Source organism: Myxine glutinosa, chromosome 6 (assembly GCF_964187855.1).
Source record: "Myxine glutinosa chromosome 6, kmMyxGlut1.1, whole genome shotgun sequence".
Lineage (NCBI taxonomy): Eukaryota > Metazoa > Chordata > Myxini > Myxiniformes > Myxinidae > Myxine > Myxine glutinosa.
In genome coordinates, this window is record NC_136266.1 from 58,295,377 (window position 1) to 58,309,821 (window position 14,445).

The 14,445-nt window shown below is 44.8% G+C and overlaps 1 protein-coding gene across 1 annotated transcript in view; it reads left to right on the top strand.

The window, feature by feature from the left end:
• LOC137429821 (semaphorin-6A-like) overlaps positions 1–14,445 on the top strand; it is a 328,190-nt gene that overhangs the window by 141,126 nt on the left and 172,619 nt on the right. The window contains exon 8 of the mRNA XM_068120099.2: positions 12,758–12,848. Coding sequence (XP_067976200.2) covers positions 12,758–12,848 — 91 coding nt within the window. The remainder of the gene's footprint in view (positions 1–12,757; positions 12,849–14,445) is intronic.

Genomic DNA, 14,445 nt, shown 5'->3' on the forward strand with positions numbered 1-14,445 from the left:
GCATCCAGATGCAGTTGCTGCATGTGGATGTGTACGTGCCCCTGCTGGCCCACCTTAGCTGACCGTATCAAGGTTGAGGGGCCGAAACAGGATGATGCTGAGGACCTCGACTGAGGACCCGGTCAGTGCAGCACACTTGTGACCAGGTGTGTTTTGAACTTATATATATATATATATATAGTAAACAGGAAGTAAATTCCTGCGTGGGCTAGGGTGAAAGAATTACTGACTCAACCCAGGACTCGAACCCACGAACCTCATCACTTACGTGGTGACAGCACACTGAGCTATTGAGTCTCCGGGATATCCTCAGAGATTTCTCACATGAACACTGCGAGCTTTATAATGGCCGATGTCTTACATGCCTGCTGGGCAGACCCCGGAGGTGAGTGTATGTATGTGTATGTGTATGTACGTGTGTGAAAGTGCATTGAAGATGAACTCATCTAGCAATTTAATAAACAGGAAGCAAATTTCTGCATGGGGCTAGTGTGAAAAAATTCTGACGTATATTCTGTATACATATTATATACAGGGTGGCACAAAAGTAATCACCTGATTTGAAATAGCTGTATTTTGTGTTATATCATTTTAATTATTTTTCCTTTTATTGCACATATAAAGTGAAACACTTGAAGTTAATAATGAGCTGGTATACACCTCAGCAACGTGCAGCAATAGTTGAACTAATATTTCAAAAACAATTGTTCAATAATTTCAACTCAGAAAGAATTTCGGCGAGTTTTTGCAACGCGTTATCCTGACTTATCACCCCCAGATGACTTTTTGTGGGGCTATCTCAAAGAACGTGTGCATGTAAATAATCCATCCACTCTGTTGCAGCTAAAAACAACATTGTCCAATAAATCAATGATTTATCACCAGAGGTTTTGGCCAGGGTGATGGAAAAACCCGTCAAAAGAGCTCAGATTTGTGAATGCAAAGCAGGCCGTCATTGACATTACGTAATTTTTCCTGTCCAATGTAATAAAATCTTAATGGATTAAAGAATTGTTTGTCATTCAAAGTTTGTGTTTTTATTTAATCTTACAAAAGTTATCGGCAAAATAAATCAGGTTACTTTTGTGCAACCCTGTATATATATATATATATATGAGCCCCACATCTCAATGGTGAAGGATCATTTAAAAATTATAGTAGCCAGATCCGGATCTTCACCAAAATCGAATCATTTCATCTGTGTCACATACCCAACCTCTCCACCAAGTTTCGTCCGAATCCATCCACAATCGTGGTCACAGACAGACAGACAAACAGTTGTTAAACATAACCTCTATCCACCTTCGTGGTGGAGGTAACAAACCCCCAAGTGGTCACCACATTTGAGGAATGACAAAGAGAGAGGGTTCAGTGTAGTGACGAGATTGGGTCCAGGCCTAGCCACAGACTAACCTATGAAGAGTGGCTGCATGAAGGAGACCAGGACTATTTACATTATAAAGGAGGCGATTATGAGGGGATCTGATCGAGATGTTTAAGAAAATGAAGGGTTTTCAGCATAATGGACACTGACAGGATGAGGGACCACACCTGAGAGTTAAGAAGAGGAGAGTTTAGGGTGGTAGTAAGGCAAGGCCGGTCTTTCACAGAAGTAAATGGATGGAATGGTCGCCCTGGAAAGATAGTGGCAGCACAAACAGTAGATAAGTTTAAACATGAATCATATAGATACCTCAAAGCATTGGGGACAGAGGGGTACATGGATGATGGACATTGGCAGGGATGTTACTTAAGTACCTGAGGTATTGATGGGTTATTGTTTATCTGTGTAGTGATTGTGAGGTCTGTGAGACCCTCTCACAGACATGAGCAAACACAGATGTGCTACCTATGTTTGTTAATTCTTCACCCTACAACTGTCCCCCCCCCCCCCTCACCCCCCAAAAAAACGTTTAAAAATAAAAACAATTTTAGGATTTTAAATAATTCTGATTGAATTTGTTACAGAGCGGTGGTGCTGCCGAAGCAGTGTATTGCCAATTGTTATACTGGGTGGTTTGCCATTGCTTTCTCAGCAGTACTTAGGGCAGGAATTTGGAATTTGTTCAGGGTCCCGGCGATAGCTCTCCTACTCTCCAAGAAGGACACCATGGGATATTTAACGTCCACCAAGTCATGGCAGCGGACGGGATGCCCAGTTGAATGCCCATGCGAGGGACGGGCACACACACTGATGAATCGCCCTGTTTGTGCAACACCGGAATGGCAGTTTATAGCTGGTTCAGGATTCCAACCCAAGCTAGACACCTCAAAGGCGAGTGTGTGTACCTCTAGTTCTAGGTTATCCTGCCTTTTTAATAACTAGGACGTGCCCGTACGTGGCGTTACCGTACCCGGTACCGTACCCGTACCGTACCCGTACCCGTGACGTGCCCGTAATGAATATGTACAAAATATAAATATGTATGTACTACAATCGATCGTACCTTACAACAATCAACACAGATTGCAACGTCAAATAAATGAATACGCTCTCAAATGTGCCGTCCGAGGCAGTGTCTGCTCGCCACGTTCAGCATCAGTTCAGCGTCACTATGACTATCCGTAAGTCCGGAAGTGACGTCCTCATTTGACTGTCCGGAAGGTCGCATATCGCAGGAAAGCGAAAGAATCGCAAATTAGTTTTAATTAGTTTTAAAACATAGTTTAACGCCAACATAGCGCCAACATAGTTTGCCGACGGGAAATAAATGAATACGCTCTCAAATGTGCCATCCGAGGCAGAGTCTGTTCGCCACGTTCGGCACACGTGATAGCTCGCTGCTCTCTGATTGGTTGAATCGTTTTTTGGACATAGCTCGGTAACTACTTCTGCGATTAATTTAAAACCTTGAAAAGGCACATCCTCGGGTCCCCAGCAATATACCTGGCAAGTTTCAAGTATATCGGACCCGTGGTTGTCGAGAAACAGCGGTCACAGACAAACAAACACACACACAGACACACACACACACACACACACACACACACACACAGACAGACACACACACACACACACACACAGAGATTGCTGGAATTATAGATAGACTAGGGCATGCCCGTACTATATATAAGCTAGGACGTGCCCGTACGTGGGTGCCCGTTCCTTGCCAAAAAAAAAAAAAAAAAAAAAATTTGTGTAGGGGTGTGTGTGTGTAAACATCCTAGGGCGTGCCCGTACGTGGGTGCAAAAAAACATGCGTGCAAACAACAACAACAAAAAAAAACTTTGAAACCACGTGGCAGTAACGACCACAGAACCCCCCCCCCCTCTATTTACATGAATGGTTTGGTCCATTCGCAACGACCACAGAACCCCCCCCCCCCTCTATTTACATGCAATGGTTTGGTCCATTCGCAACGCCAAAGCGAACGGCGAACGGCTAAATCGCCATAGCTCGGTAAGTACTTCTGCGATTAATTTCAAACCTTGAAAAGGCACATCCTCGGGTCCCCAGCAATATACCTGGCAAGTTTCAAGTATATCGGACCCGTGGTTGTCGAGAAACAGCGGTCACAGACAAACAAACACACACACACACAGACACACACACACACACACACACACACACACACACACACACACACACACACACACACACACAGATTACTGGAATTATAGATAGACTAGGGCATGCCCGTACTATATATAAGCTAGGACGTGCCCGTACGTGGGTGCCCGTTCCTTGCCAAAAAAAAAAAAAAAAAAAAATTTGTGTAGGGGTGTGTGTGTGTAAACATCCTAGGGCGTGCCCGTACGTGGGTGCAAAAAAACATGCGTGCAAACAACAACAACAAAAAAAAACTTTGAAACCACGTGGCAGTAACGACCACAGAACCCCCCCCCTCTATTTACATGAATGGTTTGGTCCATTCGCAACGACCACAGAACCCCCCCCCCTCTATTTACATGCAATGGTTTGGTCCATTCGCAACGCCAAAGCGAACGGCGAACGGCTAAATCGCCATAGCTCGGTAAGTACTTGTCCGATTAATTTCAAACCTTGAAAAGGCACATCCTCGGGTCCCCAGCAATATACCTGGCAAGTTTCAAGTATATCGGACCCGTGGTTGTCGAGAAACTGCGGTCACAGACAAACACACACACAGACACACACACACACACACACACACACACACACACACACACACACACACACACACACAGATTGCTGGAATTATAGATAGACTAGGGCATTGCCCGTACGTGGGTGCCCGTTCCTTGCCAATGCCCGTACTATATATATATCTAAAATTATATCCCCCCCCCCCCTCTATTTACATGAAATGGTTTGGTCCATTCGCAACGACCACAGAACCCCCCCCCCTCTATTTACATGCAATGGTTTGGTCCAAAGCGAACGGTTTGGTCCATTCGATGTGATTCGATGATTCGATGTGAATGGTTTGGTCCATTCGCAACGACCACAGAACCCCCCCCTCTATTTACATGAATGGTTTGGTCCATTCGCAAAGCCAAAGCGAACGACCACAGAACCCCCCCCTCTATTTACATGAATGGTTTGGTCCATTCGCAAAGCCAAAGCGAACGACCACAGAACCCCCCCCCCCCCTCTATTTACATGAATGGTTTGGTCCATTCGCAACGGCAAAGCGAACGGCGAACGGCTAAATCGCCATAGCTCGGTAAGTACTTGTCCGATTAATTTCAAACCTTGAAAAGGCACATCCTCGGGTCCCCAGCAATATACCTGGCAAGTTTCAAGTATATCGGACCGGTAGTTGTCGAGAAACAGCGGTCACAGACAAACGTACAGACGTACAGACGTACAGAGATTACTGGAATTATAGATAGACTAGGGCATTGCCCGTACTATATCTATATCTAAAATTATATCCCCCCCCTCTATTTACATGAAATGGTTTGGTCCAAAGCGAACGGCTTGCGAGTACGGTGACAATCCCCCCCCCTCTATTTACATGCAATGGTTTGGTCCAAAGCGAACGGCTTCCGGAGTTTGGTAAAGAAATCGCCATCGCGTGCACAAACGCGCAGGAAAGCGAATGAATCGCAAATTCGGTTTTATTAGTTTTAAAACATAGTTTAACGCCAACATAGTTTGCAAACGTGAAATAAATGAATACGCTCTCAAATGTGCCATCCGAGGCAGAGTGTGTCCTCCACGTTCGGCACACGCGATCGTTCGCTGCTCTCTGATTGGTTGAATCGTTTTTTGGACATAGCTCGGTAAGTAATTGTCCGATTAATATGAAACCTTGAAAAGGCACATCCTCGGGTCCCCAGCAATATACCTGGCAAGTTAAAAGTATATCGGACCCGTGGTTGTCGAGAAACAGCGGTCACAGACAAACAAACAGACGTACAGACAGACAGACAGAGATTACTGGAATTATAGATAGATAATACATATTATTTGTCATATTATGTATGTGTATAAAATAACTTGGTCTGTACTTGCCCCACTGTTCTCAACCTCATTCCTCCATCCCACACATCTCCTCCCCCAGTGAATTCAAGTTGTTGAACTGTTAAAGTGAATTAATGTTTAGATATAGAGCAGGCTTGATGGGCCAAATGGCCTCCTCCTGCGTCCAAATTCCTTGCATATCCTTTTGTCCATGTCCATGTCCATGTTTCCAACATACTTGAGTTACATTGCCCATTATCGTTTAAGTACATGAACCAGGTCCCATATTAGATGCCAATGTACGAATGGTCTGCCTCTACCACTGGTTCATGGACTGTTGCTTGTGTGTTAACATCAAATCATAGGACTCCTCATTATTCGGACATTTCGAAATGTTGTTGCCGTGCCGTGATTTTGAAATTTTACATCTTATTTATTTCGTTCCATGCTCTGCTGTCTTACATGGCATTCAGATATATTCCCATCTTTGACATACTCATTTGTCTAACAACCCACAGAAAACCTCCAACTTGACCACTTTCATATTAGTCTAGTAGGAAGACTAGGTCCCCCTGCACCCCCCGGAGATATACTTCTAATCAGTGTTTCTAGATTGGAAAAAATGTGTAGAAAATGACTAGCTATGGCCCCAAGCTGAAAAAATGTCCCACATACCATTTTTATGCAAATTACTGCTGCCATTATCAAAAAAACGATTTTTGACATATCTCAGCCAATATTGCAGATAATTGAAAAATGAAGGTGTCTAGACCCATGTTTTGAAGGGCATAGATCATGATAGAACTATTCATAACATGATTACATGTGTCTATGGTATACTAGTATGCTAATTAGTGCTTTATTTACAAAATAATCACAGTTTTACGAAATAATAGACTCATATTAAGGTCCGTCTACACAGACGTTAACACAAAGTTTTATTTTTCTAAATATTACAACTGTCAAAATAGTCCTAGCACTCAATGTGACCACTCTTCTCTTGCTTGTTTTAGATAAACATCATTAGCATTAGTGATTCTACACTGAGTCAGTCATCATCATTTTCATCGAAATCGTCAGAGTCAAACTCTTCTTCCCCAGGTGGCCCTTGCGCACCTTTTCCTCAAAGGCATGGTACTTTTTGATGAGGAGTAGAGTTGAGGGGTCTTTGAGGGCTTCATCGAGGTGCTCTCGGTTGCAAGACTGGGTCATTCTGAGAAGCACAGCAGGGTCAGAGATCATGATGTTCTCCTCCTCAGTGAATCTCTCCATCAACAGCCTCTCCATTGCCTCACACACTGTTTTGAGGCAAAAGAGGGACTTTGCGTAGGCCTTTCCACTGAGAACACCTTTGAGAGATCCACTTGTTACTAGTTGTGCCTCAAAGAGAATCTCTGCATATCCAGAACCACGCATCTTGTGTCCAGTGAGCATCCCGATGTAGTTCATGGATGTGTGGAAGGGTCCAATCGTTACTACATGACTAGCAAATTCATTTGGCCAGCGCCAGATGATGGGAAGGGCTTTCATGCAGACACCCAGATCAAATGTATTCAGGACCCATCTCTGACCCACCTCAGCAGTTGCTGCCTCGGAACGCTTCAGTAGCTCACGAACAACTGCGTTGTCTGTGATCGGTTGGTGGATAGGCGTGCAGTAGTCGACTGTTGATTTGCTGGGTGGGGGAGAACCAGTTGCAGAGGTGAAACCCCCTAGCCCAGGCACAGGCTGCAGGCCACAGCTTCCGATGTATCTGATGAAGAGCCAGATGTAGTACTCTTGCATCGTAGTGGCATAGACTGTGTCATTCTCTGCTGGCGGTGTGAATGATGAGCCTTCAGGGAACTTCGGGCCAACGCGAGTAAAGTGCAAGGGTGGGAGAGTTTTTGGTGTGTCGACCTTCAGGCTACGCTGTTGTGACCTATTGATGGTAGGTAGCATTCGGTCCTTGCTGCTCTCGAACCCGGGCTTGACCTCCTGCACCATGATTCCTCCAGCACTGTTTACAATGTTGCTGCCGTGCACACTGGTAGTGGTTTTATTCAAGTTGTCCCACTCACAGTGGAATACAAGGTTGCCCTCTCCTGTCACAATTTGTGGTGTACGATAAGTTGAGACTTCATCCAGGACCTTGGCGAGAGCAGTTTCCAACTCCAAGGCGAAATCGTAGCTCTCAGAGTGTCCAAGCCTGTGTAGTATTGTGGTGAGCTGTTTGCTTCGGAACAGGTGCCTTACAGTCACACAGAGGAGAATGTGCTTTGGTAACTTCCATTTTCCATCTGACACTGCACGGCACAGATCTTGTCCAATGGAGAAGACCAGACGCTTCACCTTTTCTGTCTCGATGCCCTCCTTGCCAGTCATTAGCACGCTGAGAAAGCGGACAAGGTCTGGAGGTAGGATGTCTTCAGGATTGAGCTCCATGTCTTCAGCTGTTGGTGGCCATGGTTGGTCTTTACACTCTCTGAAAGCCTGTAGAATACCCTGGCGAAGTTGGAGGGCAACATTTTGGTTCTTGTTTGTGCTTCCGAGTGTGAATGCTCGTGCGAGAGCATTGGAAACTGTTATGTTTGAGCTGTGCACAAGCCAGAAAGAAATGACATCACATTTGTCATGATCAACCTTCGTGAAGTGGATATGCTCCTTGATTGGGTCATTCTGTAGGCGTTTCAGTAGTTTCTCTGACCGATAATTTGAGTTCTCATATCCATTCAGTTTCAGTTCCTCGACATAGAGCAAGCGCAAGGAAGAAAGCTGTAGAACTTTATTCTGCTGGATGACCTGGGTTTGAATGTGTTCCAGTACTGAGTTGAATGCCTTTTCATGGGCGGCTGACATGCAAGCCTGCTCCTTTGGTGCTTCGGCTCTGTGAATCGCACGCTCATAGTTGTAGAATGCTGTGCGGAAAGCTTTAAAACATGACGGATGGTGTTTGGCCTCACATGCAAAGAGGTCTTTGTTTTTCACCTTTCGATGGAGTCGATAGAGACCCATTTTCTCAGCCCGTGTTTCGATTTGCTCCCATGCATTTTCTTTGTTTTTAAAGGATGGGAAGGTTGTAGGCCTCTCAGTATTGCGATGAGCATCTTTGGTCTCAACTTTCTCACAAAATATACACTCTGGCGGGAAGATGGGTTCAGCAGAACCTCCTGGTTTACGAGGAGAGTGATGCCATGATGAGGTTGATGGCCCTGGTTCTGTATCATCTCCCAGACGATGAAAGTGGCGGACAAAGTGCTTATAACACTTGCTGTGATATCCTACTCTTTCTAGGTCATCAGGAAGAGTTGCCGGGATCTGATCACATACTGATTGCATACGACATGGGGAGTCATGCGGTTGGTTGAGACGTCTATCCCGGATCTTTTGAAGCAGTTGCAGTTTTTCTGAAGCAGATCCTTTAATTTTACGGAGGGGCGTGAAATCCCCATGATCAGACATGGATGGTACATGAAGGATGCATGTAGGAGGAGAGCTTTGGGCTGCAGGTTCTACACTCCGTTTTCTTTTGGGCATGCTTGCTGTCGATGTCTACCATCACTGTTAAATGACAAATAAGAAATCACGAATGATGTTAAAAGTGCCTGTGAAAGGAGGCTCTGAGTTTTCAGTGAGGTAACAGAGGTTCTGAGTCATGTTCTACACTAGGGTACTTTTTAGCTGACTAAACCATGTTTAGTGGCATCAAAAGTGCTAATAGCTAAAACATCTAAATTCTTCCACACTAACGTTAGCTATCTAGGCCAATGAAACATTGTGCTAAGTTACTGTAGCTAGCTCAGCTGTCGTGCCTCTTTCTGGTTCAATTCATATACAGAAGTCAACAGATATGTCTCATGTTTGGCATTAACAAAAGTTTAAGTTACACCGACATTAGGAACATACTGTACATAGATGAGGCTAGCTTTAACGTTAGCTAACATGGTGCTAGCTGGCTCAGCTGTTATTCTGCCTGTTTATGATTTCATGCAGAAACTGAAGTCAAGAGTGTGAGTAACATTATAGTTAGCATCTTACCTGGCTAGATTGGAGGATGAATACCAAGAACAACACACAGATGGAATGGAAGACTGAACTTTCAACTGAGGTATTCAATAACATCAACGTTACCAATTGATACGAGCGCGCGACATTACCAATTGATACGAGCGCGCGAGCGCGCATGTTACATGGATGGAAATGTAAAATGGCAGCTATAGCAGCACTAATTTGGATCTCTAGTCTGTCATTTCTGCACTGTGATTGGATAACATAAAAAAATATGTTTGGGAGTTAACAGCAGGAGTTGGTAGATTTTACGTGGGCTGGGTGAGAAACCTTTAAATAAGCAAGTGAAAATCTCTCGCAATACAAAGTCAATGGTGGGAAGAAAAGTTGAGTGGTACCAATGTTACTGCCAATGTCCCGCCCCTATGCAAGACTCAGGAGCATCTTGTTGACATTTAACCTTGAAAATACCTGGGTTTAGACCCCTTATGTACCATGTTAAGTTATCTGCAGTATTAACGTATCCTTATCATTTGTAAAACTGATTATTTTGTAATTACAGCATTAATATGCATACTAGTATACCATAGACACATGTAATCATGTTATGAATAGTTCTATCATGATCTATGCCCTTCAAAACATGGGTCTAGACACCTTCATTTTTCAATTATCTGCAATATTGGCTGAGATATGTCAAAAATCGTTTTTTTGATAATGGCAGCAGTAATTTGCATAAAAATGGTATGTGGGACATTTTTTCAGCTTGGGGCCATAGCTAGTCATTTTCTACACATTTTTTCCAATCTAGAAACACTGATTAGAAGTATATCTCCGGGGGGTGCAGGGGGACCTAGTCTTCCTACTAGACTATATCAGCAGTTTTGTTTTAACACTCATTTGAGGTCATTGGGGATCTGACACAAGTAACAGGCAAGGACAAGGACATTTTGAGACACGTCGATGCATTTTTAGATGAATGACTATAACGTCATTAGACAATGGATAAATAAACACACTGTAGTGAGGGTCAACATAATAGGTCAACACCCGAAGACCCAACACACCCCGAAGACCCAAAACTCCCCGAAGACCCAAAACTCCCTGAAGACCCAAAACACCCCGAAGACCCAAAACACCCTGAAGACCCAAAAGACCCCAAAGACCCAAAAGACCCCAAAGACCCAAAAGACCCTGAAGACCCAAAAGACCCCAAAAACCCAAAACACCCCGAAGATCCAAAACACCCCGAAGACCCAAAAGACCCCAAAGAGCCCGAAGACCCAAAACACCCCGAAGACCCAAAATACCCCGAAGACCCAAAACACCCTGAAGACCCAAAACACCCCGAAGACCCAAAACACCCTGAAGACCCAAAAGACCCCAAAGAACCAAAAGACCCCGAAGACCCAAAAGACCCCGAAAACCCAAAAGACCCCAAAAACCCAAAACACCCCGAAGACCCAAAACACCCCGAAGACCCAAAACACCCCGAATACCCAAAACACCCGGAAGACCCAAAATACCCCAAAGACCCCAAAGAGCTTGAAGACCCAAAACACCCCAAAGACCCGAAATACCCTTAAAGGCCCAGAGGATTCAAAAGACCCTGAAGCCCCAAATGGCACCAACGACCTAGAAGACCCAAAACACCCCGAAGACCCAAAACACCCCAAAGACCCAAAACACGCCGAAGACCCAAAACACCCCGAAGGCCCAAAACATCCCGAACGCCCAAAACACCCCGAAGACCCAAAACACCCCGTAGACCCAAAACACCATCATAATGAGGTACGTCCTCATAAGGGAATGCTAAACAGGCCAACTGAGTGCTGCCCGTTTAGTGTACCATCACCTATTTACCTTTTATATAGTAATAAGGAGGTGAACATGCAGATTTGTCATATTTAAATGCTTGACTGCCATTCGCATTTGGCTTGCGAAACATTTTACCTTTTGTATGCCTCAACAAGGTTGACCCAAAAACAACCAATATTTGGTGATGCAAACATTGAGGATCACATTTGTCAAATTTGAAGCAAATCTGTCATCGATTGATATTTTCCTAACATTGATGTCCGTGTCTCTTTCCTAACATTCCACTCTCAATCAAATGAAACACGAGAACGGCACTCAGTAGAGAGCATACCTCCACCTGGTTGGCCATATCACTCAATGGTGAAGAATCACTAAAAAAATTATACTAGCCGGATCCGAATCCGGATCTTCATCAAAATCTAATCATTTCGTCCGTGTGACATACGCTACCTGTCTGCCAAATTTCGTCCGAATCCGTCCACAACTTTTTGAGATATTTCGTTCACAGACAAATAGACAGACAAACAGACAAACAGACAGGGGTGAAAACAACCTCCATCCACCTTTGGTGGCGGAGGTAATGAAGGCTCGATTGGGGAAAAACTATTCACAAAGTGCCTTCCAATTTTTAAAGAAAGGGAGTCTCCATTAAAACTGGGATTCGTCGTTACATCTCATGCAAACACTCACTCATCAATCATCATGCAAACAAGCACTCACTCATCATGCAAACAAACACTCACTCATCATGCAAACAAACACTCGCTCATCATGCAAACAAACACTCACTCATCATGCAAACAAACACTCACTCATCATGCAAACAAACACTCACTCATCATGCAAACAAACACTCACTCATCATGCAAACAAACACTCACTCATCATGCAAACAAGCACTCACTCATCATGCAAACAAACACTCACTCATCATGCAAACAAACACTCACTCATCATGCAAACAAACACTCACTCATCATGCAAACAAACACTCACTCATCATGCAAACAAACACTCACTCATCATGCAAACAAACACTCACTCATCATGCAAACAAACACTCACTCATCATGCAAACAAACACTCACTCATCATGCAAACACTCACTCATCAATCATCATGCAAACAAACACTCACTCATCATGCAAACAAACACTCACTCATCATGCAAACAAACACTCACTCATCATGCAAACAAACACTCACTCATCATGCAAACACTCACTCATCAATCATCATGCAAACAAGCACTCACTCATCATGCAAACAAACACTCACTCATCATGCAAACAAACACTCGCTCATCATGCAAACAAACACTCACTCATCATGCAAACAAACACTCACTCATCATGCAAACAAACACTCACTCATCATGCAAACAAGCACTCACTCATCATGCAAACAAACACTCACTCATCATGCAAACAAACACTCACTCATCATGCAAACAAACACTCACTCATCATGCAAACACTCATCCCACCTGTTGAGATCACCAATTTACAATTCTGTGATGACTTAATTGATGCAGCACTCTTCTCTACCCTCCCTCCGAACAGCTACCCTCACTCGAGTTCACAGGTGAAGAGGTGAGCGGGACGGCGAAGTGTCCATATGATGCCAGGCACACCGCTGCTGCTGTGTATGCAGGTAACTGTTAAATCTTTAATTATTTATGCTTCCTTGCACATCCCAGACTATAACCGCATCCCATGTGATTCTAAAAGAGCAGCAGTGGAATGTCATGCATGCATCTTGTTCATACATACCTCGAAATGAGCTCGACCATCCATGACGGTCAGTACTCTGTAGTACCTGTGGCTACTCCCTCACCGCTTACGTGTACAGGTGTCCTTTTTAGGATATCGTATGATGGTCTTGGTGAGGTCTTACTGAGATATTTTATTACTTAGGCTTTATACTTGAACTTGTGCTTAAATCTTATTCATAATCACAATCCTACATTCAATTCTAGAGCCAAAAATTAGCCCGTATAAGAGTAGGCGTAGATTGTATACAATGAGGATACCTGGGATGGTGAGGAATCATATACAGTATAGGGATATGAATGAATAATGGTTCATTCAATTCGTAATATCAGGTGTAACTATCACAAGTGCTTTATGCCACATTTCGTCAGTATCGGCTCTTTATTGTGCCGTTCCTCCTTCAGGGCAAGTGTGTGTTCAGTGATCGATTGTGATTTGATGAGTGTGGCTTCAAACATTGTTAGGAGACATCACAGTGTGGACCCATTGGGTTTTAATCGCGAGTCTGGCCTGGCAGATTTACATGGTCCGACTGAAGCCTTTACTAATATAGACAGAGCAGTATGGAATCACTAATTACTATTTAAAGATTTACTCCAGTTTACTTTACGAGGGGCATTCAAAAGTTTGAACGAGATACTCACAGTAGTCCGAGATGTGTCAACATTTAATTTTCAATATATAATTACTGAGGAAATGTCTAAATTCATTGAGTAATATATATATATATACACTAGCAGAAGTACCCGGCGTTGCCGGGTGGGGGAGGGGAGGTGAACGGGGGGGGGAGGGGAGGGGAGGGGAACGAGGGGGAGGAGAGGGGGAGGGGGATGGGAGGGGAGGGGAGGGGAGGGAGGGAAGGGGAAAGGAGGGGGGAAGGGGAGGGGAGGAGGGAAGGGGAGGGGAGGAGGGAAGGGGAGCAGTCAGAAGTGGAAGCTCTTTTATGGAGAATTTATATCTTAAAGGGGAGAGGAGGAAAGGGAGGGGTGGAGGGGAGGGGGAGGGGGAGGGGAGGAGAGGGGGGAAGGGGAGGGGGGAAGGGTGGGGAGAGGGGGAAGGGGAGCAGTCAGATGTGGAAGATCTTTTACAGAGAATTTATATTTAAAGGGGAGGGGACGGGGGAAAGGGAGGAGAGGGGGGAAGGGGAGGGAAGGCGGAGGGGAGGAAGGAGGAGGAAGGGGGAGGGGAGGGGAGGGGGGAAGGGGAGGGGGGGAAGGAGGGGGAAGGGGAGGGGGGGAAGGAGGAGGGAAGGAGAGGGGAAGGGTGGGGGAGAGGGGGGGAAGGGGAAGGGGGGAAGGGGAGGGGAGGGGGGAGGCAGGAGAGGAAGGGGAGTGGCTCACGTTTCTGAGTGAATGTGGCTCACGTTTCTGAGTGAATGTGGCTCACGTTTCTGAGTGAATGTGGCTCACGTTTCTGAGTGAATGTGGCTCACGTTTCTGAGTTAAGTGTGATGCCGATCAGGAAGAAGAAGAAGCCAT